The 22,756-nt window shown below is 49.0% G+C and overlaps 1 protein-coding gene across 5 annotated transcripts in view; it reads left to right on the forward strand.

Moving 5' to 3' along the window:
* TMCO3 (transmembrane and coiled-coil domains 3) overlaps positions 1-21,629 on the forward strand; it is a 49,751-nt gene extending 28,122 nt beyond the window's left edge. For 4 of the 5 annotated variants that reach the window (XM_042980669.1, XM_007075270.3, XM_007075272.3 and 1 more), the window contains 5 exons: positions 9,911-10,106; positions 13,718-13,868; positions 17,774-17,853; positions 18,758-18,907; positions 20,847-21,629. In XM_042980669.1, coding sequence (XP_042836603.1) covers positions 9,911-10,106; positions 13,718-13,868; positions 17,774-17,853; positions 18,758-18,907; positions 20,847-20,960 — 691 coding nt within the window. In that variant the 3' untranslated portion in view covers positions 20,961-21,629. The remainder of the gene's footprint in view (positions 1-9,910; positions 10,107-13,717; positions 13,869-17,773; positions 17,854-18,757; positions 18,908-20,846) is intronic. The other variant, XM_007075273.3, reaches the window with a different exon arrangement.
* The last annotated feature ends 1,127 nt before the right edge of the window (positions 21,630-22,756 follow it).

Here is a 22,756-nt window from a genome sequence, read left to right on the forward strand (position 1 = left end):
TCGTGGGGACCATTGTTGTGAGTGTCTCCGTTACCATTTCCTCTTTTCCTTATCTCAATGAAACAATCCCCCAAACCCAAACTGCACTTGCTACGTTCGTGTGGAGGGAAGTCAAATTGAAAAGTGGAAAAATAAGTTCGCCCAGAAAGTCCTAGGTTATGCTGTACACACTGTTACCAGAACGCCAGCCCGAAAATAAATCACTTGGAAAATGTAAGGAGCCCCACAAAATTTAAAGGTAAATTGCATGCGAGTTAGGACTGTAAGCTTGAGTTTATTTTAATAAGCAAATAGGCAATATGTTGTGCTTTAAGTATTTCCAGACGCTGCATTTACCTCACGTCTCACAGTGATGATGCTATAGCTTACAAATTAGTAGACTTTTTTGAAATTTCTTTGGGAACCACTTTGAAATTCTGAGATCTGTCGCTTATTTCTTCTTTCTCTATATGCCTTTTATCTGTTCTTCTTGCCTTGTTGCACTGGCTAGAATTTCCAGTACTTTGATGAGTGAGATTATATGTGTAGATGTTCCTGCCTTCTTCCTCATCTGAAACAGAAAGCATCCATTCTTTCACCGTCAAATGCAGTGTTAACTGTTGGGTTTTTATTACTTTTAGGAAGTTACCTTCTAATCTCAGTTTGCTGAGAGTTTTTATTGTGAGTACACATTGGGTTTTGTCAACTGCTTTTTCTGCATCTGTTGGTATGATTGTGTGGTTTTTCTTCTTTAGCTGTTTGACGTGGCAGATTACGTTGATTGATTTTTGGAAGTCAAGCCAGCCTTACATAGGTAGAATGAATCCTACTTGGTTGCGGTATATAATTCTTTTTATACATTGTTGCCTCCAATTAGCTAATGTTTTGTTGAGGAGTTTTGGGTCTGAGTTCATGAGACAGAATGGTCTCATGTAGCTTTCTTTTATGGTATTCTCGATTTCTGGTTTTGGTGTTAGGGTAATACTAGGTTCATAACACGATTTGGGAAGTGTTTCTCCTTTTTCTTTTTCTGGAAAACATTGCATCAAACTGCCATTAATTCTTCCTAAAATATTTGGTAGAATTCTCCAGTGAAACTATCTGGGCCTTGAGATTTCTTTGGGGGGATTTTTGCTAAGTTACAAATTCAGTTTGCTTAATGGTTATGAGGCTATTCAAATTATCTACAAATTATCTGCATATTGTTGAGTTGTGGTAGCTTGGTTTTTCAAAGAATGGGTCCATCCCATTTCACATGTGGAGGTTACATGTGCAGACTTGTTTATAGTATATCCCATCATCTTTTGATGTCTGTAGGGTCTACAGTAATGTTTCCTGTGTTGCTCCTGATGTTGGTAACTTGTGCTTTCTCTCTCTCTGTCAATCTTTCTAGGGGGTTGGCAGTTATTTTAATTTCTTCAAAGACCAGCTTTTGTTTCATTGGCTTTTTTCTTTTTTTTATAATGTATAACAAATTTAATGTTTGTTTATATTTGAGAGAGAGAGAGAACAAGCAGAGCAGGGGCAGGGAGAGAGACACACAGAATCTGAAACAGGCTCCAGGCTCTGAGCTGTCAGCACAGAGCCCGACGCGGGGCTCCAACTCGCAGACTGCGAGATCATGACCCAAGTCGAAGTCAGATGCTCAACCGATTGAGCCGCCCGGACGCCCCGTCTTTGTTTTTCTGTTTTTAATTTCTTTGGTTTCTATCCTTCTGGCTTTTTCTCCTGTTTGTTTTGGCTGTTATTTTTCTAGGTTCTTGTGCTGTGAATATAGCTTATTGACTTGAAACCTTTCTTCTTTTCTAGTGTGTTTAGTGCCACACGTTTCCCTTGCAGCACTGTCTTAGCTGCATCTTGTTTCTTTTGGTATGTTGTATTTTTATCTTCATTTAGTTCAGTTAATTTAAAACATTTCCTTTGATGCTTCCTCTTTGATCTATGGATCGTTTAGAAGTCTGTTGCTCAGTTTCCAAGTGTTTGTAGAGATTTACCTGTTGTCTTTCTGTCATTGATTTCTGGTTTGATTCCACTCTCGTCACAGAACAAGCACACTTTGTTTTTGTCTTTTGTTTTTAATTTTAATTTTTATTTATTTTTGGGAGAGAGAGAGATCGGGAGGGGCAGAGAGAGAGAATCTCAAGCAGGCTCCACACTGTCAGTGCAGAGCCTGATGTGGGGCTCAAACTCACAAACCGTGAGATCATGACCTGAGCTGAAGATGCTTAACTGACTGAGCCACCCAGAACAAGCACATTTTGTATGATTTTAGTTCTCTTAAGTTTGTTGAGGTTTGTCTTGTGGCCTCAGGTACGGTCTGTGGTAAGTGCTCCAAAGGCCCTTATTCTGATGTCGAGTGGAGTATTTTATGTCAGACCCTGTTTGTTCATGGCATTGTTCAGTTTTCCTGTGTTCTTGCTGGAGAAGGTGGTTATTGACATCCCTAATTATAATTGCTAATTTGCCTATTTCTCCTTCTAGCTCTGTCAGCTCTTGATTTATATATTTTGGTGCTCTCTTATGTGGTGCATACACATTTAGGAAAATTTTGTTTTCCTGGTGGATTGACCTGGTTATCATTATGTAATAGCTCTTTTGTTTCTAGTAATTTTCCTTATTCTGGAATTTACTTTATCTGCTGTTAATATAGTCTTTCATACTTGTTTTTTATTAATGTCTAAAATGGTCTGTCTTTTCCATATTTTAATACTTTCAGTCTGCTTATTCCATTGTATTTGAAATGAGTTTCTCAATAAATAAGGTATTGTTGGATTGTTGGATGATTTTTTTAATGTTTATTTTGAGAGTGAGTGCACATGAGTGTGGGATGGGGGGGTGGCAGAGAGTGAGAGACAGAGAATCCCAAACAGGCTCCATGGGGTCAACATAGAGCCCGATGTGGGGCTCAATCCCACAAACTAGGAGATCATGACTTGAGCCGAAATCAAGAGTCAGATACTCAACTGACTGAGCCACCCAGGCACCCTGGATGCTGTTTTTTTAATCCATTCGGCTGATATATGTTAATTAGCGTTGAGACCATTTACATTTAAGGTAAATGTTGATATGTCAGGACCTAAGTCTCTCATTTTGTTATTTTCTCTGTTTCTTGTTTCTCTATTACATTTTTCTTACCCCCTGATGGGTCACTTGCATAATTTTAAGGACCCGGTGTAGTTATCTCAGCAGCTACTCCAGGCTCTGCAGTGCATGTGGTGCTGAGGTTAGCTCCCGGCTGTCAGTGCTTGACTGCTTGTGACACGTAGGAGCCTTACTTCCCTTTAGTTCCCTTGCCTCTCCCTTCTTTTTAAGTATAATTGTTGTATGTTCTCTATTTATCTGAGCACCAGATCAGTGTGTTTATTAACTTTGCTTCTGATCACATAGGATTTTTTTAACTCATCAGGGTTACCTATTTTATTTTTATCCATTCCGTTGTTCTTACTTGCTTTCTCAAGTTCAAGATTTCTTCTCTTATAATTTCCTTTCTGCGGGGGACTTTCTTTGCTCATTCTTTTTTAATTTTTTTTTAATGTTTATTTATTTTTGAGAGAGACAGAGACAGAGTGTGAGCAGGGCAGGGGCAGAGAGAAAGGAAGGCAGAATCCGGAGCAGGCTCCAGGCTCTGAGCTGTCAGCACAGAGCCCGACGTGGGGCTTGAACCCACAAACCACGAGATCACGCCCTGAGCCAAAGTTGGACGCTTAATCAGCTGAGCCACCCAGGTGCCCCTACTCATTCTTGCATAGGTAGTCTGCTGCCGGTGACAAATTCTCATCATTTTTCTTCCTCCAAGAAAACGTTATCTTCCCTCCTTCCTGGAGGATATTCTCCAGGATATGGATTGTACGGGTGACAGTCCTTCTCTTCCAGCACTTGAAGGATGCACTGCTTCTCTCTGGCCTCTCATGGCTTCAATGAGAAATTGGCTGCCATTTCTCTAAACACAAGTTACGGAAAATTACTTATATGAGTGGTTTCTCTTTGTCTGCTCTTAAGATTTGTTCTTTGTTTCTAGTTTTCAGAAACTGAGCTCCGGTGTGTCTTGGTGTCTTCATCGGTTCAGGCTGCTGTAACAACATCACAGACCAGGGCTTAAGCAACAGACTTTTATCTTTCGGTCTGAGATCAGGTGGTGGCAGGTTCGGTTCTTGACGAAAGCTCACTTTCAGACAGCCGTCTTCTTGCCATGTCCTCACGTGGCAGGGGGAGCACAGCACAGAGGGTCTCTGGTCTCTTCTGACGATGAGGGCACTGACCCCACCACAGGGCCCCACCTTGGTGACCTCCCGGAGGCCCCTCCTCCTAACACCATCATGTTGGGGCTTCATATAGGGATTTGGGGGACACAAACGTTCAGTCCATGACAGTCTTTGGGCATATCCTGTTGGGAGTTGGCTCGACTTCTTGGGTCTGTAGGTTTATGTCTTCTGCCTACTTTAGGATTTTCAGCCATTGTTTCCTCAAATAGTGTTTCAGTCCCACGTGCTCCCTCCTGCTTGGACTCAAGGGATACAAACATTTGTTCTTTTGTTATTATCCCACGGGCCTCTGAGACTCCTTCTTCCTCTTCTTCTTCCTCTCCTTTTTTTTTTTCTATTTTCTGTTTGTCAGACCAGGTAAATTGTGTTCATCTGTCCTCAAGTTCATGGATTCTCTCCTCTGTCTTCACTTTATTTAGCCCATCCAGCAAGATTTTCATTTTTGTTATTACAGTTGACCCTTGAACAATGCTGCTCTGAACTACGTGGGTCCACGGATATGTGGAGTTTTTTCAGGACAGTGCTATAAATGTGTAAGAATACAGTATATAATTTATGTAACCTACACAGCATGTACTAATCGACTGTTTATGTCATCAGTCAGTCTTCTTGGGAAATCGAAAGTCGTATGCAGATCTTTACTGTGCAGGCAGCTGGTGCCCCAGACCCCGTGTTGTTCAAAGGTCAACTGTACATCGTTGTAGAATTTCCATTTGGTATGCCTTTTTATGACTTCTATTTCTTTGCTGAAATTTTCTGGTTTTTCATTTCTTTAAAAAGAGTTTTTAATTGCTGTTGAATCACGTTTTTGATAGCGGCTTAAAATCTTTGTCAGATAATTCTAATAATGATTCACCTTGACGTTGGAGTCTGTTGGTTTTGTATTTTTTAATATTTACCTTTTGCCAGAAGTTATATTAAGTTTCAGTAATCCGAAAATGATTAAGATGTCTTCTCTTCTGTCCGATAGCTCAGCCTGTTGGAAAATAGAGACAGCTTTTTAACTGGGATGCCCAGAGGGTTAGGCCCCGGAGCTCCCTCCAGTTCTGCCGCTTCCTGGTCTCACGGTCTCTGGGCTTCAGTTTTCTCCCTGATGGTGGGGGCGGCGCAGGGGTGCCTGGCTGGCTCAGTTGGCAGAGCGTGCGGCTCTTCATCTGAGGTTGTGGGTTAGAACCCCACATTAGCTGTAGGGATTACTTAAAAATGAAATCTTTAAAAAAAAAAAAACGGGGATGGTATGGAAATAGTACCTGCTCGTGGACTGTTTGAGGGTTGCAGGAGAGAACCGTATGGAGTGCCTGCTTAGGCTGCTACCTGGCGGGTGTGACTGTTAAGGTCAGTTTGTTGACTGGGTCCTCTTGTCCTTTTCCTCTGATTCAGGGTTTTTTAACTATCAGAAAAGTAACACGTCTAGTCACAGCCTATAAATAAGAGCCAGTTCCTAGTCCTTCTGGCTACAGATTTACAAGATAAGTAACTGAACAAAATTTGTATAGCTGAAAGGAAGATTTACAACTTTAGCTGAAAATCTTTTTTTTTTTTTTTAATGTTTATTTATTTTTGACATCAAGAGCACCAGTGGGGGAGGGGCAGAGAGGGAGACCAAGGATCCACATCACGGGCTCCGTGCCGACAGCAGGGAGCCTGACGCAGGGTTCCAACTCACAAACCATGAGGTCATGATGTGAGCCAAATTCAGACACTAACCAACTGAGCCACCCAGGCGCCCCAGCTGAAAATAATGTGCTTTCTATTTAAGAAGCATCCAATAAATTAGGACCTGTAGAGGTCACAATCTCCTTACCAAACAGGAAGCAGAACCGCCACAAAGAGTGCAGGTGCTCAGAAAGGACAAATGGGACCCCTCATCGCATGAAACTTCCCTGCTGCTTACAAGTAAAATGGTCACCATAGGGCGTTGTCTCCTCAGAAAGCTTTAGGAACTTTTCTTCAGTGTTTTTCCCAATGAAAGTCCAGTACACATATGGGTCCCATTGACATTGTTCAAACTTAGTTGTGAAACATCATGTTCACCAAGAGTTTGACGGTGTGGAAAAGATGTTCTATGTTGTGTTAAGCTGTAAAACAGAGAGTCAGTTCATAGGACAGTGTTTCCTCAAAAGGGTTAAACAGAGTTGCTGTAAGACTCAGCTGTTCCGCTCCAGGGCATTGACCCAAGAGACATGAAGATGTCTGTCCACACAAAACCTGTGTCGAAGGTGATGAGAGCACACAGTGTTCATGTCCTTAATGCCACAGATTATACACTTGAAAGTGGTTAAAGTGGTAATTTTATGAATAATTTACCACAGTGAAAAAAAAACTTGCACATGAATGTTCATAGCGGCATTATTCGTAATCGCTAAAAAGTGGAAACAACTCAAATGTCCATTAGCTAATGAATGGATATAGTGTACTCTGACCACACAGCGGAATGTTGTATGGAGCTCTGACACAGGCCATGACAGGGTCAACCTTGAGGACATCACACTCGTGGAGGAAGCCGGACACACAGGCTCATGTTACGTGATTCCGTTTATGTGAAATGTCCAGAATAGACAAATCCATAGACAGGAAGTCAGTCAGGGGCTGGTGGGGGAGCGGAAATAAGCACTGATGGGTGTACATCTGCTCTAAAATGGGTGGCGGTGGGTGCACCTCTGCAAGTGTACTCAGAACCACTGAGCTGTGTGCTTTAGAGGGGTGGATTGTACGGATAAGAATCCTGTTTCAGTAAAGCTGTTAGAAGCCATATACAGTATCACTTCAACTAAAGAAGAAAACGACTAGAAATATGTCTATTCATGTATATAATATACATACGTATGTGTATATATATATATATATATATATATATATATATATACACACACACACGTATGAATAAGGGGTTAATAATGATTTTCTCCTAGTAGAGTGATAGATTAGGATAATTTTATTGTCTACTATTGTATACTTTTCTCTATAATTTGGGAAAACCCCTTCTAATTTTGATTACCGGGAAAAATTTACAGTAAACAAACTAAAGAAATAAAATCCGGGATGATGTTAATACCAACGTTGGCTTTTTGTTAAACTCTGGTCAGAATCGATCTTTTCTAAAAGAAAGAATTAACTTATTCCTCTTGCCCCGACAAGTATTTCACAGTTAAGTAACAGAACACAGAGGCTATGATAATACTTTTTAAAAATAGTGATTTGAATTATTAACATCTTGCCAAGATCATGAAAATTCTAGAAGGTAGTATGGATGGATTTGTTTATAATATTGAAGACAGGGGCCCTCAGCTCTAAGCAGAGCAGAAATTCCAGAAGCCATAAAAGATAGGAGAAGTGATCAGTGTTACTGCATGGAAGTTTTGTACCATGAGTGTGTAAATATGCCTGCGCACATGCACACGTCCCTGTGCTTGTAAACACACATACGTGCACACCTATGCGTGCATGTGCTCTGGAACTTGTACCTGTGCACATGGTAAGCAGGCCAAAGACAAATGGGAAAAATATTTGTAAACATGTTAAAGCCAGTCAAGTTACTTATTTCCTAAAGATCTACAAGTGAAAGTTGGAGGAACCCAGCTGTGTGGGCAGCTGGTGCAGAGATGAGGAAGTGCTCGCCCCGGCCTGGAGGAAAGGCAGAAGGCACCTGTACCTGTCACACCCAGACCTGTAGGAGCAGGGTCCCCTCTGGGGTGCGATCGGGAGCAGCATCTGCCTCAGCTGGGCTGCCACACACACGTGTTCTTGGAGCGGCCCGTCCAGCACGTCGAGAGCCTGCGGCAGCAGAGTGTCTGCCTGAGGAAGGGGTGGCGATGCCTGCTTCACAGGGTGAGGCTGGCACTTGCGTAAGAACTTTGCCCAAACCTGGTGGATGGAGAGATTGAGATGCAGAGCGGTGTCGTCTTCACCATGGGCATGAATAGGAAGTGTGTGCGGGCGCACAGATGTCCCTGGGGCCAGGTTGTCTTCACAGAGATCTGGGCTGTCCATGGCTTCCACTTTTCACGTTGACCTTTGTCAGCTGTCTGCACCTTCCCTTCCTTATGGCGTATTTGGTTTGCAGTGGGGGGGGAGGGAGGGGCGTGACGCCCTGGGCAGGGGGTGGCAGGGAGTGTGTGTGGTGGCTGGGAGCACGGGCCCCAGAGCCAGGTGCCAGCACGTGGCCTGGAGCCACAGCTTCTCCTCTGCTCCACGTTCTCATCTGCGGATGGGATGCTTCCCGCACTTGTCAGGAGAAACGCACCGAGACTGGAAGTCGTGTGTGCAGCCGAGTGCGGCCCAGTGCTCTGGGCATGGAGGAGAGCAGGGTGTTTGGGGAGGACAGTGCTGAATACGTGAGTGGTCACCCGGAAGGTGTCTGGTCAGATAAATGCATGCACAGGGTGGGAGTGGGGTGAGGAGCAGCGAGCAGCAGGTGGCCACGCCAGGTTGGCAGCGCCTCTGGGTCGCAGACCTTGAGGACCAAACGTGAAGGACGCCATGAGGGACGTGGAAACGTGCCTTCAGGGAGCGGAGGCTGGTAGAGGCGGCTCTGTGGGTGAGGGACGGGGGAGGCTGCGGCTGGGCGGGGGAACCTGGACTCATCTGATGCTGCCAGTGTCGTTCTGGCTTCTGTGGTGCATCAGAGACCAGTTAGGAGGCCGGTGGAGCCATGCGGGGAGGCGGTGGCACCCAGGAAAGGGGTGACAGGCACAGGCCAGTCTCCGGATGACTGTGCTAGTGTGTGAGCGAGCCGTTAGTTCCCCGGGGTGGGAAGACCGGCTGGGAACTGAGGTACACCCAGCCTGCTTTGTTCAGCGCCCCGGGCATGTGCCTGTCCCTGCCTGGTGACCCCACGTGGAGCCCTCTACCACGACTGCCCTTTGAGCCCAGCTTGTTCTGAAGCCCCCATGGAACCACTCGTGTGACTTGACATCCATGTCCACTGTTGCCTGACTGCAGTGATGAGTTCTCTGCCAGTAATCAGATCTGTATTCTCCCATCGAGAACTTTTAAGCCAGAATTTTGGACTAAATTGTTTCCTTAATGTGATGGAGAACTAAGTTTCTAAAGACTAAACTGAAATAAGTAAAAAGTACATACAAACAGTGCCTTTCTTCTGAAAGTCTTCTGGCTGGGATCTTAAGAATACGTTCTGAGATGTAAACAGTGTATTCTAAAAAGAGTTTAGCACAGAATCCTGTTCTCCGTTAGACATGAAATGCGGTCATGTCCGATAGACATGAAATGTGGAGTTCTGGCTTGGGTGACAGACTGTTTTGCCACAGGTCACTGGTGTTCTGTGGCCATTGCTGAGCTGCGGGGTGATGATTGCCTCATGAATTTCAAGGGGGTCAGCTTAGGTCCTGGCGAGGAATGTTATTATCAGCCACTGAGTGAGATGTATAAGCTACAGTCGTTATAACCTATGTGTAAGGTGTATTGCTTTAAAGTATCCATTGCAGAACAACCCAGTTTCCATATTTGATTCAAATAACTTAATTTGAACCAAGTTATTTAGAACTAATGTGATTTTTAGGTTTTATTTTAGTATCTGTAAAAATGTATGTGATTTGGGAAACTTACTTTGTAACATGTCAAAGATCAAGTTGGAAGCCCATTCATTTTGTTGGGTTTCAGGGAAATGTGGAGGTGAAATAATGTCCCTTTTTTCTCTCCTTCTCTCCTAGCATTGTCATGGAGACTCTGCGGATACTGGCTTTGGTGGGTCAGATTCTTTTCTCGCTGGCCGCGGCTTTTCTCCTGTGTCTCGTTATAAAGACTTACCTCATTGGACCGTATTATCGAAAACTGCATATGGAGAGCAAAGGGAACAAAGAAATCCTTATCGTAGGAATCTCTGCTTTCATCTTTTTAATGTTAACGGTAATCCTCAAAATGCCTGTTATTTACATACTCTGACCTGTAATCTGTTCACTGAGAGCTTATGATCCGTCAGTTCTTTATCTTGTCACTTCATTGGTAGTTAAAATAATTTGAAACGCATGGCATTTTTATTTTATGCACAGTTACTACACTGCCCATGAATACATACCCAGTAGACTAAACCCGTTCACTCTCAGCCTCTTGAGCCCTTTGCTGAAACGGTACCTCAAGCATCGCACACAGGCAAGTCTAGGTGGCCTTGAAAACCACAGTCTCCAGCGTCACCAATGTTATGCGGTCTTAAACTTAAAAACAGCTCTGTACCTGAAACCAGAATAACAGTTTAAGACAATTTTTACTTCTATTTGGTGACGACAAAGCCGGTCAGCAGTATAACTTCTTTCGCCACAATGTGAGAAGTTGAAGATGAAAATAAAAGGTTCGTTTTGGAAGCAGCCTTCTCCTTTAAAGGATGTGCTTCTGAGGGATGGGGGGGTATGCTGTTAGACCCCCACAGACAGCTGCGCTGCTCACCACGTGCCCCTGAGGAGGGAAGGCGGGTTCACACAGAAGCTCCCACGTGAGTGTTCCTAGCAGCCAAACGCCACCCAGATGTACTTCAGCAGGTGCCTCCTTCTGCCGACCTCGGTCCGTCCACACCAGGGAAGGCCGCCCAGGTTGGAAACAATTGTACGTGAGTCTCCAGAGAGTTCTGCTCTGCTGAGCAAGAAAAGCCAGTTCCAGAGGTTGCATACTGTGTATTTCCATTTGTGTGACATTTACGATGAAAAATTTCAGAAATAGAGGGAAGGTTGCCAGATGCCAGGTGTTAAGGGGTGGGGTAGGGGGAGGGTCCTTGTGACAGAAGGTTGTATGTGTCTTCACTGTGTTGCGTCTGTATCCTGGCCGTGATCTCGTGCTCTAATGTAGCAAGATGCTGCCACTGGGGGAGCTGAGCAGGGGTACGTGAGGTCTCTGTGGTTCTTAGAACTGTAAGGGGTCAGCTCTTACCTCAAAACCGGAAAGGCACAGAAGCTACTTCTTGTGTAGGATTTAACTGCCGACTAGTGTTTTGTAATCTTGGGAGACTAGGATTTGCTTCTGCTCAACGCTGCCCGTGTGTGTGACTTATTTAATTTTTTTACATCGCTTTCTCCATTCTGGACTATTTTTCTCTTTAAAAATGACATCCAGCAAAATTCTTCTCTGGATGACTTCCATGTTGTCTTCCCAGTGGCTATACAAGTTAAAATAGTTCTCTGTTTGTTCGGTTTTCTTTCTTCGACACTGTTTCCTGAGCAGCAGCTGGGACCACCCGGCATGCTAGGTGCTGGCATCCTGCATGACAGAGAGTCTAACAGCTCAGGCTCCGCTGTTGCAGTGCGTTACCCCCCCCCCCCCCCCGCCCCCAAGCTCTGTTGTAGGCGTGCGCTAGCCTCCGGGTGAGCTCTGTTTTTAACATAGGTTTGTTTGTTTGTTTATTTAAAATGTTTTTATTTATTTTTGAGAGAGAGAGAGGGAGACACAGAATCCAAAGCAGGCTCTGGTCTCTGAGCTGTCAGCACAGAGCCCAACGTGGGGCTCGGACCGACAAATGGTGAGATCACGACCTGAGCCAATGTCAGATGCTTAACTGACTGAGCTGCCCAGGCGCCCCAGCCATTTTAACCCTTTTGAAGTGTACAATTCCATGGTTTTCAGCATATTCACAGCACTGTGCAATCATCACCACTGTCTAATTCCAGAACATTTCTGCCCCCCCCCCCAATCCACATCTCCGAATCTTGCCTGCCCTCCCCCATTCCATAGTAACCACTAACCTGCTTCCTGTTCCCATGGATCTGCCAGGGTGCCGGCCCCTCTGATGTGGTACGACCTAAAGGGTTTGTCTGTGCTGGGGTGCGTTTCAGGATTTTGCTCCTCTCCTGGCTGAAATCCCATGTCACAGAGATCTCAGTAATATCTGCCAGCCTGTAACTTGCCCTTTGATTATCTCAGTGGCATTTTTTGATGAATGGAAGTTCTTCCTTTTAATGTATTCGCTAGTTTCAAATTTTGTGCAGATAGCACTTTTTATATCCTGTGTAGATCTTTGCCTCCCCTGGTCCAGAGGCACCCGTGTTGCTCTCCAGCACTTCCTACTCTGCTCTTCTCACCAGATCTGCGTCCATCTGGAGGCATGTGGACAAGGGTCCGTGTTGCCATTACGTGTTTCCACATCACATGGCGGTACAGGGTCACCTCATCAGAAGCCACAAGCGTGAGCATGTGTGTATGTGTGTTTGTGTGAGTGTGCATGCATGGGTGTATGAGCACAAGTGACTGCATGAATGTGAGCATGTGTACCCGAGTGTGTGCGTGGGCGTGTGCACTAGTTTGCATATGAGTGCACGAATGTGAGCTTGTGCACGTGAGTGGGCAAGTGTTAGTACAGGTGTGCATGTGAGTGCATGGGCACGAGTGTGAGTGCATGTCTGCATGCGTGAGTGTGGTGCGAGTGTACATGTGGGTGCATGAGCATGAGTGTGCATGAGTGTGTGAATGTTAGCATGCACGTGTGCATGTGCAAAAGTGTGTGGATGTTAGCACAAATGTGAATGTAAGCAAAAGCACATGAGTGCGTGTGTGAGTGCATGAGTGTGCCTGTGAGTGTCTGAGTCCCCACTCTCACCTTTGTGGCCCGCCTGCTCTTACCGGTAGTGTTGTGCCCGGCAGCCTTCTCCGGATTGTCGGGCTGCGTTCGTGTGTCCAGCACCCATGCGAGTTTTGGGATCGGGCTTGTCAGTTTGCACCCGCGGCTGCAGGGACTCTGGGCCCTTCGAGGGAGAGCTCGCGCGTTGGCGGCTGCGAGCCGCTGGCCTGTGGGCATGTGCTCTGCACGTCTCAGCCCTCGTGCGTGCTTCACAGCAGAGCTTTGTGGTGTGACAGACGTGTGTTCTCCTGGGGGACTTGTCCCCATTGCTGGGTGTGGTTGGTGCTATTGTGAACCATGTTTCTTTGACGGTTCTTTCTGTTGGCTGCTCTCTTCTGTGTGTGGTTTTACTTTCTCAGAGTGAAAAACGTCTACTTCTTTCCGGTTGTTTTGTGTCACTAACACCTGAAGCTTTGCGTTTAACAGAACTGTCATTAGAAGCCCGAGTGCTAGCTCGGACCACGTCTGGCTGGCACGGATGCGCTGGCACTTCCCTCTGGGGCCCTGTGTTCTCGGGGCCTCCCTCCCTCACTGGAGTGTCCTTCTCTAAGTGCTTTCAGTTGGAGACGGGAAGAGTTTTTACATTAACACATGACTTAATGCCATAGTTGGGCTGTTCACTGAGTCCAGGTAAAGAAAATCTATCACAAATATTTAAAATAAATTTTAAAAACTATTGTTGTTCAAAAATTTGAATGATTGTTTCAAATATTTAAATTTTTTTCTCCCTGAATGGCGGGTTCAACTAATGTTAGCTTCCTTGTGTGCATCTCGGCTCATCCCCACAGAGGCCCTCCTGGAGACGTGGAGATGGGCCTTCACTGTGATAGTACAGCTGCCTTTGGGCATGAACCCGCCCCTGAGCGGAGCTGTCGCTGGTGCGCTGGAGAGTGATGTGCGGCCCTTCCCTACCGCCTAGGTCACGGAGCTGTTGGATGTGTCCATGGAGCTGGGCTGCTTCCTGGCCGGAGCGCTTATCTCTTCCCAGGGCCACATGGTCACCGAGGAGATCGTGTCTTACATCGAGCCCATCCGTGACTTCCTGGTTATCATTTTCTTCGCCTCCATAGGTAACCTTCCTTGTTTACGTCAGGATGTTTGCAGGGTGTTAGACACCCGCTTGGGACTTCTGCAACCTGTTTCTGTACATATTTCTATTTATGCAGCAAGAAGTTGCCATAAAAATTGGGGTCTGCGGAGAAATCTTATTAAAAAGAGGGAAAGTTTGCACTTGGCGACATTGATTTGCTGACTGGCTGCCATGGTCTGGGGGTGCTCAAATGCCCTCGGGGGAGGGTGAACCCCACTTTGACTCCACGGGAAAGGCACAGGTGCCCAGCAGGTTAGCAAACTTAAAGGCAACACCCAAATGAGACATTTGGGAGGAAAGGTTACTGTTGATACCAAAACCTCGAACTGCCGTGTCGCGGTGCGCTGCTCTAGAAATGCCCCTTGGTCGAGGAGTGTCTCCATCGGGCATGTCCAGCACAGCACTGCCTTCTGCCCAGAAAGCTCTAGCACTGCATCTATACCCGCCACCGGCTCCGTGCGACCCCAGCAAGGCTGAGCGCATCAAGAAGCACATCACAAAGTCTGCAGGGAAACTGAGAGTGGAGCACAGAGAGCGGGGGCCGCGCGTCACTGCATAGCTGCTTTAGTGACAGTGCCCTCGCTGTTCCGAGAGAGGGCCTACTCGGCCTCCTTTCCTGTCCACCCCCCCTCCCCTCCCTGGCCATCTGTCCTGTGTCTGGTCTGTCTGTCCCTGTCCCTGTTTGTCTGTGTTTCTGTCCCTCTTGCCCACCCCCTTCACTGCAGCTCCTTCTAGTGCCAGGCGGGCTCCGCTGTGCTGAGTGCTGGGTGATTACCTCCACCCATCGTTCCCCCAGAGGAGTGCTCGTGAGGTCGACAGGCACGAGCTCCCCTGATCAAGTTCCAGGCCACATTGTCCCGGGAGGACCCATCTTGCTGACACACGTGTCACTTGTGTCCTGCCTGCAGGGCTCCGTGCAGTGTGTCCTGGCTAGAAATGAAAATCCCGCAGGCGTGTTATCTAATAGACAAGCTTGCTCTACCCTTCCTCAGGTTAGGGCTCTTGACCTGCTGAGGACTGAGCTATCAAACCAGGCGACAGCCGCACGTGTTTTGCTTTGGTTCTTCACACCCAGTGTTGTCAAGGGGGTTCAGGCGACTGTCCTGCCCCCGAGAGGCCTGTGCACACGCAGGACCTTGCTTTTCCACTGCTCAGGACTGTCTGTCTCAGGCTCTAAGCAACACTTAAGTGGACCGTTTGAGACTATGTCTTCCCTTTTCTGCATTTTTGTACCTCAGTGATGTTCACGTGGACTGGGTCCCTGACCCCCTGCCCTATGGCAGGCCCTGCGGAGTCATGAGACCCCGTGGAGGGCCTGCTGACCGCAGTCAGTCCCGGGCAGGGGGAGCGACCCTGGGATTCCAGCAGCACCAGCAGGAGCGCCGAGGGCCCCGGCCCAGCTCTGAGAAGAGGCCGTGTGTAAGCAGCGTGAGCAGAGAGGGGCGGCTTGGGTCCCAGAGTGAAGGAGGGCCCCCCGGCCTGGGTGCAGAGGTGGCATCCAGCACGGGCGCCCTGGAGGGGCAAGGCCTCTGGCCGGAGACCCCAGGGGCGGAGACCGGCCTCTTCTCAGCAGTGTGGGTGCCCACCCTCACAGGACAGAAAGGCCCTAAGCCCACGCATGGCCGGCAGGCGGGCAGGCTGTTAGCCTCTGTGTCCTCCTATGGAGCCTGCTCTTCACCCCCATCCGTCAGGCACCCAAATCACACGTCCCTGAAACACTGCTGCACCCATTCCTTTGTATTAACAAGGCATTGGAGCCACGACTCAGGCTGCCAAAATGGATGCCAGTGTCTGTGCGGCCCGAAGGAGCCTCTTTATGGCCTTCAGACAGCTGCCTGCTTGCTGGGTCCCCATGTGGCCTTCCCTGGTGTGCAGTGTGCCCGGGGACAGAGACGGAAGCGGAGACCAAGACGGAAAGACAGAGGAATGGAGGCTGGCGGGGACTCCCATGTCTCCTCCTCTTTTTCCCGGCACAGTCCTGCTGGGTCAGGCGTCCACCCTGTGACCTCACGTCATCCCCTGCACCCCCTGGATGCCATCTCTGGGTGCGCTCACATGAGGTTATAGCCTCAGCATGTGAATTGGGGGTGGCTCGGCCGTGGAAGCTCCAGAGGCAGAGTCAAGTAGGGCCGGTGAGCCTGCGTGGCCCCCATGCCGTCCTGCACGACCACCTCAACGGCTAATTCCCGGGCCCTTCTCGCTTTACAAATGAAGTCAGTGACCTTAGTTTTCTTGTTACACACTTTTCAGCAAGGATTTCATTCTCTCCTTGGGTCCCCCTCCCTGGGACGCAGAGAGGAATTCATAAGTGGGTACTGCCCGTTCCTCATTCTTGGAGGTGCCCTGGAGGCCATGGGCACATGTGGGGTGTGATGGCTCACGTGCGAGGTGACCACGTGCCACGTTCTCATTCATCCCCCAAATGCACATCTGCAGATAGAGGCCGGGAGGCGTGTGATGGGTGTGCAGAGCCTGTCCCGCTGTGCCATTCCAGGGACACCCTCGGCACTTGGTGGAAACGCAAATGATGAGTGGACATAAGCAGAAAAGCTACAGGGCGACTGGTGTGCCCTCTTGTCACCAGTGCACATGGCAGTTGTGCCAGCGTGGATTGGGTCTCTGTCCCTGAGCATCGTGTGGTCCTGTGATGATCCGTGTCTCCACCCTCAGAGTAGAACACCTCTGCTGTCTGGTTTGTGGGCCTGGGCTGGGTGCTCCCAGTGCAGCTGGGGCCCGCAGGGTCCGCAGCACTGCACCATGTGCCTGGCATGGGACCCCACTTATCCTCGGGAGAGGGGAGGCCCCTGAGCTTTGAGGCAGGGCAGTCACACAACCACGTCCTGGGGGTGGGGGATGCAGGTGAGCAGGGACCACCGATCCCTGATCACATCCATGTGATGGGCTTGGTCAGGTGTGTCCCTCCGCGTTGTGGGCTTGTTTCCATCGGGGGTGTGTGGGTGGCAGCTTGGCGAGTATGAGGAACACAGGTACAGCCAGAGGTGGTCTTGGACTCACGGCGTAGGAGGGCTGGGGGTCGAGGACTCGGGAGACAGCTCGGTAGGAGAGAGGCCAGGTGTGCCCTAGGCAGTCGTCGGGGCTCGGGGAGCACTGCGGGTCTGGGAGGTGGGGGCTGGGCAGAGCCAGGAAGTGGAGGAGGAGGCTGGGGCTCCGGGCAGGTGCTGGACAGCAGTCCCCAGCACTGTGCTAGGGGCGGCCTGGGCGGGTGCTGCTGAATTTGGAGAAAGAGGAAACCATTCTTGGAGCAAATGGGTCCTTACTTCTATCTGTATCTCTGAGTAAAACAAGTAGACGCATGAAAGGGCCACATGTGTCATGACATGGGGTCCGTGCGCTCGTGAGGAGAAGGCCCAGTTAGCCCTGAGCTCCTCAGGGATGGGGGGCTGGGTACACACCGGTCCTGCCTGGCCGCTGAGTAAAGAAGGGCCCACCAGCACCCGTCCCTCGTCTCGGTACTGCAGGCACTGACAGCAGCAGGAGGAACATGTACGGCAGGGCAGCCGGCGGCCATGTGGCCAGGATTCCTCTTCTGTGGCTTCCCCCCCACCACCCCCAGTTTCTAGGCCCCGGGGGTGTCTGCATCTTGGACAGAACGTTTTCACAGAGGAAAGCAGACTTCGTGGCTGCTTGCTGTCACTTTTTGCCGAGTCCTGGGAGAGAAGTCTGGTAGAGGGAGGCACTGGCGCCCGGGCCTCTTTCCCCACGGTGAACGCTGGCATAAGCCATAAACACAGGGCGCCGCACGGTCGCGCTCACAGGTGCCCTTGTCCATGCAGAGGACATGAGGAAGCCTGAGGGTCGTGGGCTCTGCTGAGGACGGGCCGTGTAGTCCTCCGAGAATGACCGTGTCCCTCCTTCCCTGCACAGGCCTCCACGTGTTCCCCACTTTCGTGGCGTACGAACTCACTGTTCTGATGGTCCTCACGCTGTCGGTGGTGATCATGAAGGTACTGATTCTTCTTTGCGGTAAAATTTCTGTCATGTTGGTTGTATGTGACCCTGAGTCTGCAAAGCGCATCACGGCCACTTACCCGGAGCCCCTCCCCTCGCCCAGCAGTCTGTGAGCTGGGTGAGTTAGGACCAGCCGTCGGGTTTGTTTTCCTACGCCTGTCTCAGAACTGGGCATATTGGGAATTGGGAGTCACAAAAGCTGGACCAGGAGAAGGCACTCTGGGCGGCCCATCTCCACAGGACCCTTGCTCCTGGCCTTTTCTCCCACATGAGTCCAAAGACCCACAGGCCAGTGAGTAGCACGTACACATGTACATCTTGTCGTTCATGTGTTTTGAAAGTATCGTTGTGTTTGTACTCACTAAGTGAGTGGGCTATCAGGAGAAGACAGGACTCGGGAACACCAGGTGGGAGAGACACACAGGGCAGGGAGTGCGGGACTGGGCGCAGAGCCCCCCGCCTGTGCCAGCCCCTTGCAGACCACAGTTCCCTCACAACCACAGATGATTGAGTTGTTAGCATTTATTTTAGGGTCCGATTACCTGTTCAGTAGCTGCCTGGCTCTGCGGATGATAAAAGTTTATTTCAAATATTTCTACTGGAAGGAGTCAGAATCCCTGTTGGGCCTCCAGCCCCGGCTGCTCCCCTCTAGCTTTGCTTACAAGAGAGAGACCATGCTCTCATTGGAAAGTAAAATTCTTTCTTGAATGCTGCTGACTGGTGTGGGGGGAAAGCCTAGTTAGCTGCCCGTGAACCCGGACCCTTGATTGCGCATTTTTCAGCCTGGTCTCATTTCAGACACTTTGTGTTCATTGGGTGCCTCTGCACATGTCCCCTCGGTGTCAGGAGGGCCCCCCTCTGTTTTCTGCGTGGCAGTCAGTAATGCGGATGCTCTTGCAGTTTGCCCTGGCCGCCCTGGTCTTGTCTGTCCTCCTGCCGAAGAGCAGCCAGTACATCAAGTGGATTGTGGCTGCGGGGCTGGCACAGGTCAGCGAGTTCTCTTTTGTCCTGGGGAGCAGAGCACGCAGAGCTGGGATCATTTCTCGGGAGGTGAGTCCGCACACACCCTCTGTGCGTGTTCAGGGTGCCCTGTCCTTCACACCCCCCATGCTGGCATTTGAGCACCTTCCCTGCAGCTGGCGTGGGTCTGGGGGGTCTGCCTCTGGGCGGCTGCGGAGGTGGGGTCCTGCTGCCTCTCACACGGGTGTGCAGGTTTGGGGTCAAAGTCGCCAGAACTGTCAGCATGCCCTCTGCAGCAGAGACTGTGAAGTCTCTGTCATATCTCTGGCAAAAAGAAGAAAACTAAATCTTAAAGCGCCATCGCCAGTTTGCGTATTAGTAATGGCCTTGGGGCACGGCTATCAGCCAGGCCGACGGCCGCATCCTTCCTGATGCACGCGTGAGGGGTGTCACCGCATCTTGGGTTTCACGCAGAAACCATGTAAAAGGCACAACTGGAACGTTGTTTTGTGAAGGTACCCGGTTGGTTTAGGGGTTTTTCTTGCAAAGTACATGGCAACATTTGCCCACTTGTAAAAGGGAGTGAGAGTCGCTGCCAGAAGTGCTTCTGATGAGGTCCCTCCTCCCCCTACCAGTTTTAAGCGCATGCAGCCCTGGGCCTTCTGCGCAGCTCCTGAAGGTGAGCCCCCCACTTCCCATTGGCCTTCTTCGCATCTGTCTCTGGTCCGTTCATCCTGGGCCTGGCTCTCTCGTGTGCCCTGTGCTGGCTGTGCACACGCCTGTGTGCGTGAGTTCCTGTGCACACCCACCTGATCCTGTGCGCTTTCCTTACTTTCTGTCCAGTTTTGTCATGTGCTCTTTTCAAACTGGCCGTGAATTAGAACTTGAGGAGTATCATCTGATGACCCGTGCTTGTCACTTTAAATTTGGCAAGCAGGACGTTTGTGTTTGGCTGTGGTCTGTGGGTGGTGGCCCCCCACCCCAGGGGTAAATAGGCCACGGTCTGTTGTCTGCCACGACAGGAGTTAGTGTCCTTCAGGACAGGGCCAGGTGACCAATTCAGTGTTAGCCCCAAGTGGTCTGAGGACAGGTGACGTGCTAACTAGGAACGTTTCACAACTAAAGTAGAGAGTCGCTGTTTGAGTAAAAGCCGGGTGGATGTTACAGGAACTTTGTTGTTGATGCAGGGATAAATGTCGGGTGACAGCGTAGAGGGAGCCTGGACCCCCTGCTCTGAACGGGTGGCTCTCTGAGAGATAGCCTGTGTGCTGTGGCCGGAAGACCACACACCTTTCACACACTCGCAGCCGTGGGGACCAGCTCACATCTGTAGTTCTCAGCTTAGAAACACTGTGGTTTGTACACATACAAGTTCATGAATGGTAGTTCCTACTTAAACTTGATTTGACCCTTTACCCTTCTGCACCTGTTTTCATTTTGCCCTTTCTGATGCCTGTGCGAGCATGTGTGAACGTGTGGGGCTGTCCTTGAAGCCAGGACAGGAGTCTGCCTCCTGCCCTCAGTCTGCTGCCCCCCTTAACAGCGAGCACCCCTCCCTGGGGAATCCTGTCGCCAGTAAGGCTCGCCTCACCACGTGACGCCCCCAGTATTCGCTTCTGCACACCTGCTCCCTAAATTGGGCCGAATGAATGTGGGAGTTCCTCTTAGTACCTGTGACCTGCTAGTAAACTCTCAGGATTAAAGTTGTCTCCTTGTGTCTGTGAGTGTGAGGAAGACAGGATGAGTCTAGATACTGACACCGCTGTGGAAGAACGAACTCTGCACAGGCTCTGTCCGAGACCTGTCCTGAGGCTGCGTGCTCCCCATGAGAGCCCCCAGGGGGTCAGCCCGAGGGTGACCCAGTGTGCACCATGATGCATCATCTCAGGGCACCTCACATCCAAATCTACCGGTGCCTGTGGCCATACAGGGTGTGCAGGTACACCTTGGTCCTGAGTGTGACCACCCCAGCCTTACCTGTTGCAAATGTACTTCCTAGTCCTGAGTGTGACAGTCTTACTTGTTGCAGGTGTACCTCCTAATCCTGAGTGTGACCACCCTCAGTCTTTTACTGGCCCCAGTTCTGTGGAAAGCCGCAATCACAAGGTGTGTGCCTCGGCCAGAGAGACGGTCAAGTCTTTGAGGCACCAAGAGAGTACACAGCTTCGGGAGCTGACCCCCGTGTGGAACCGGACACTTGGGACATGTCCAGGACCGCACGTCCCTGTGAGCCCCTTGCCTCGGGGACAGAGCGCTCCATTGGAGGGGGCTTCCTGTCTGCCCAGTGTGGCAACTATTACTGCTATGGTTTCGAGACTTCCAGACTAATTTGTTACATTCAGTTGATCATGCACAGTATATAATACACGCTGCACCTTATGGATCACCTTGACTGTTCTGCCTGGATGTGCCTTTTTTCCTGAAGTTAATGTTAACTTTCTATTGTCAATTCATCAGTTCATGATTTTTTGGTAAAAAAAAAAAAAAAAAATCAGAAGGGTTTTTATTTATTTAGCTTTTGTGTCATAATCTCTTGGTCATTATTCATGATTAAACATTTCTGTGATGTGCAATTTTAATTCTAGCAGTGAGTTTGGAAAGTAAATTTAATCCTTACTGCCTGTGTTTTCTAAAATGACAAATACCTTCTAAGTGTCTATTCGTTTTTATTACAATAATTTTAAATAAAACACTCATGTCATTTTTTAAATTAGGTATATCATTCTTTTAAAATATTTGTTTTGAAAAAAATATTTGTTTTGAATCACAAGAATATGCATGCTTTAATAAAGATTATTTATGATCAGAGTAATTAACTGAAATTTATTGGAATTTTTTTAGATTTCTATGTTAGATTAATCTTTGCCAATTCTTAAGAATTTGGATGATTTGTATTTTGCCACATTATTCTCTAAGAGACCAAATTAATACAGTGCTATTTGCAAAACCTAAGTTGTACCTTTGAATTTTAAAGTGTATTTGGTGATTGTATGCCCCGTTTCAGCAAACCCATGGCTGAAGACCTGATTCTTACAGATCTCCCTGAGGGGAGCTCAGAGTGGAGTGTTCCTAGAACTATTGGCTTTAAGAGCCTCACAATTTGACCAAAACCCTTGGAGTACAGGGACAGACCCCTTAAGTACAATTCTGTGTCGCAGGTACAATTATGGAGTGTGGTGACATAAATTCAAACACTTGAAGGTGAAGTGAAGTGTATCTAGTCGGAAGTGAGTCAGTGGAGAAATGATGTAAACATCTGCCTTGAAAATAGCATTGGTTTTATTTATTTCTGTGTTGTAGTAGGTGAGTGCCACTCCCTCCGGACCACTGGTGTGGACACAGCACAGCAGGCTCATCTGACGGTCTGTGAGGCTTTATCTTACCTGTCCACGTGCCTCTGGCCCAGCAATCTGGAATCCACCGAGGGCCGGTCTCTGGGGTGTGTTTTATTCCATTTGATATCTCCAGCACCCAAGAGCAGAGCCAGGAGCTCACCACATCTTGTTGACAGTTTGGCCCCAGAACGTGGCGTGTGGCGCTAATGTCACAGCATGAGAATGGCTCATAAAGATGCCAAGAGGACATGCCTCCTGAAGACCTCTGCCTGCAGGACACTCTCCTTGGAGGGTCCCAGAGCCCCTCCCTCCCCCCACCGGATTGGGTCCCATGCTCACTCTCCCTTCCTCATCCGGACTTGCAGGGCGCAGAGCTCTTGGTCTCCGTGCCTTCACACGCACCCCTGCAGACCGCCTGTGTGCGTGGGCATGGCTAGAAAGTGTGGGGCAAGTCCTGCCATAGAGCTCTGTAGAGCCACAAAGACCAAAAGCCACCAGCTGAAAGCAAGTGCCTCATTGGGTCTCCTGCATGCTCACCTGGGTGGTCAGCGGGCACACCCTGAGCTGTAGCCCGGCACTGCTGACCCCCTGTGTTCCAACCTGC

The sequence above is a fragment of the Panthera tigris genome, chromosome A1 (assembly GCF_018350195.1).
Source record: "Panthera tigris isolate Pti1 chromosome A1, P.tigris_Pti1_mat1.1, whole genome shotgun sequence".
In the NCBI taxonomy this organism is placed as follows: Eukaryota; Metazoa; Chordata; class Mammalia; order Carnivora; family Felidae; genus Panthera; species Panthera tigris.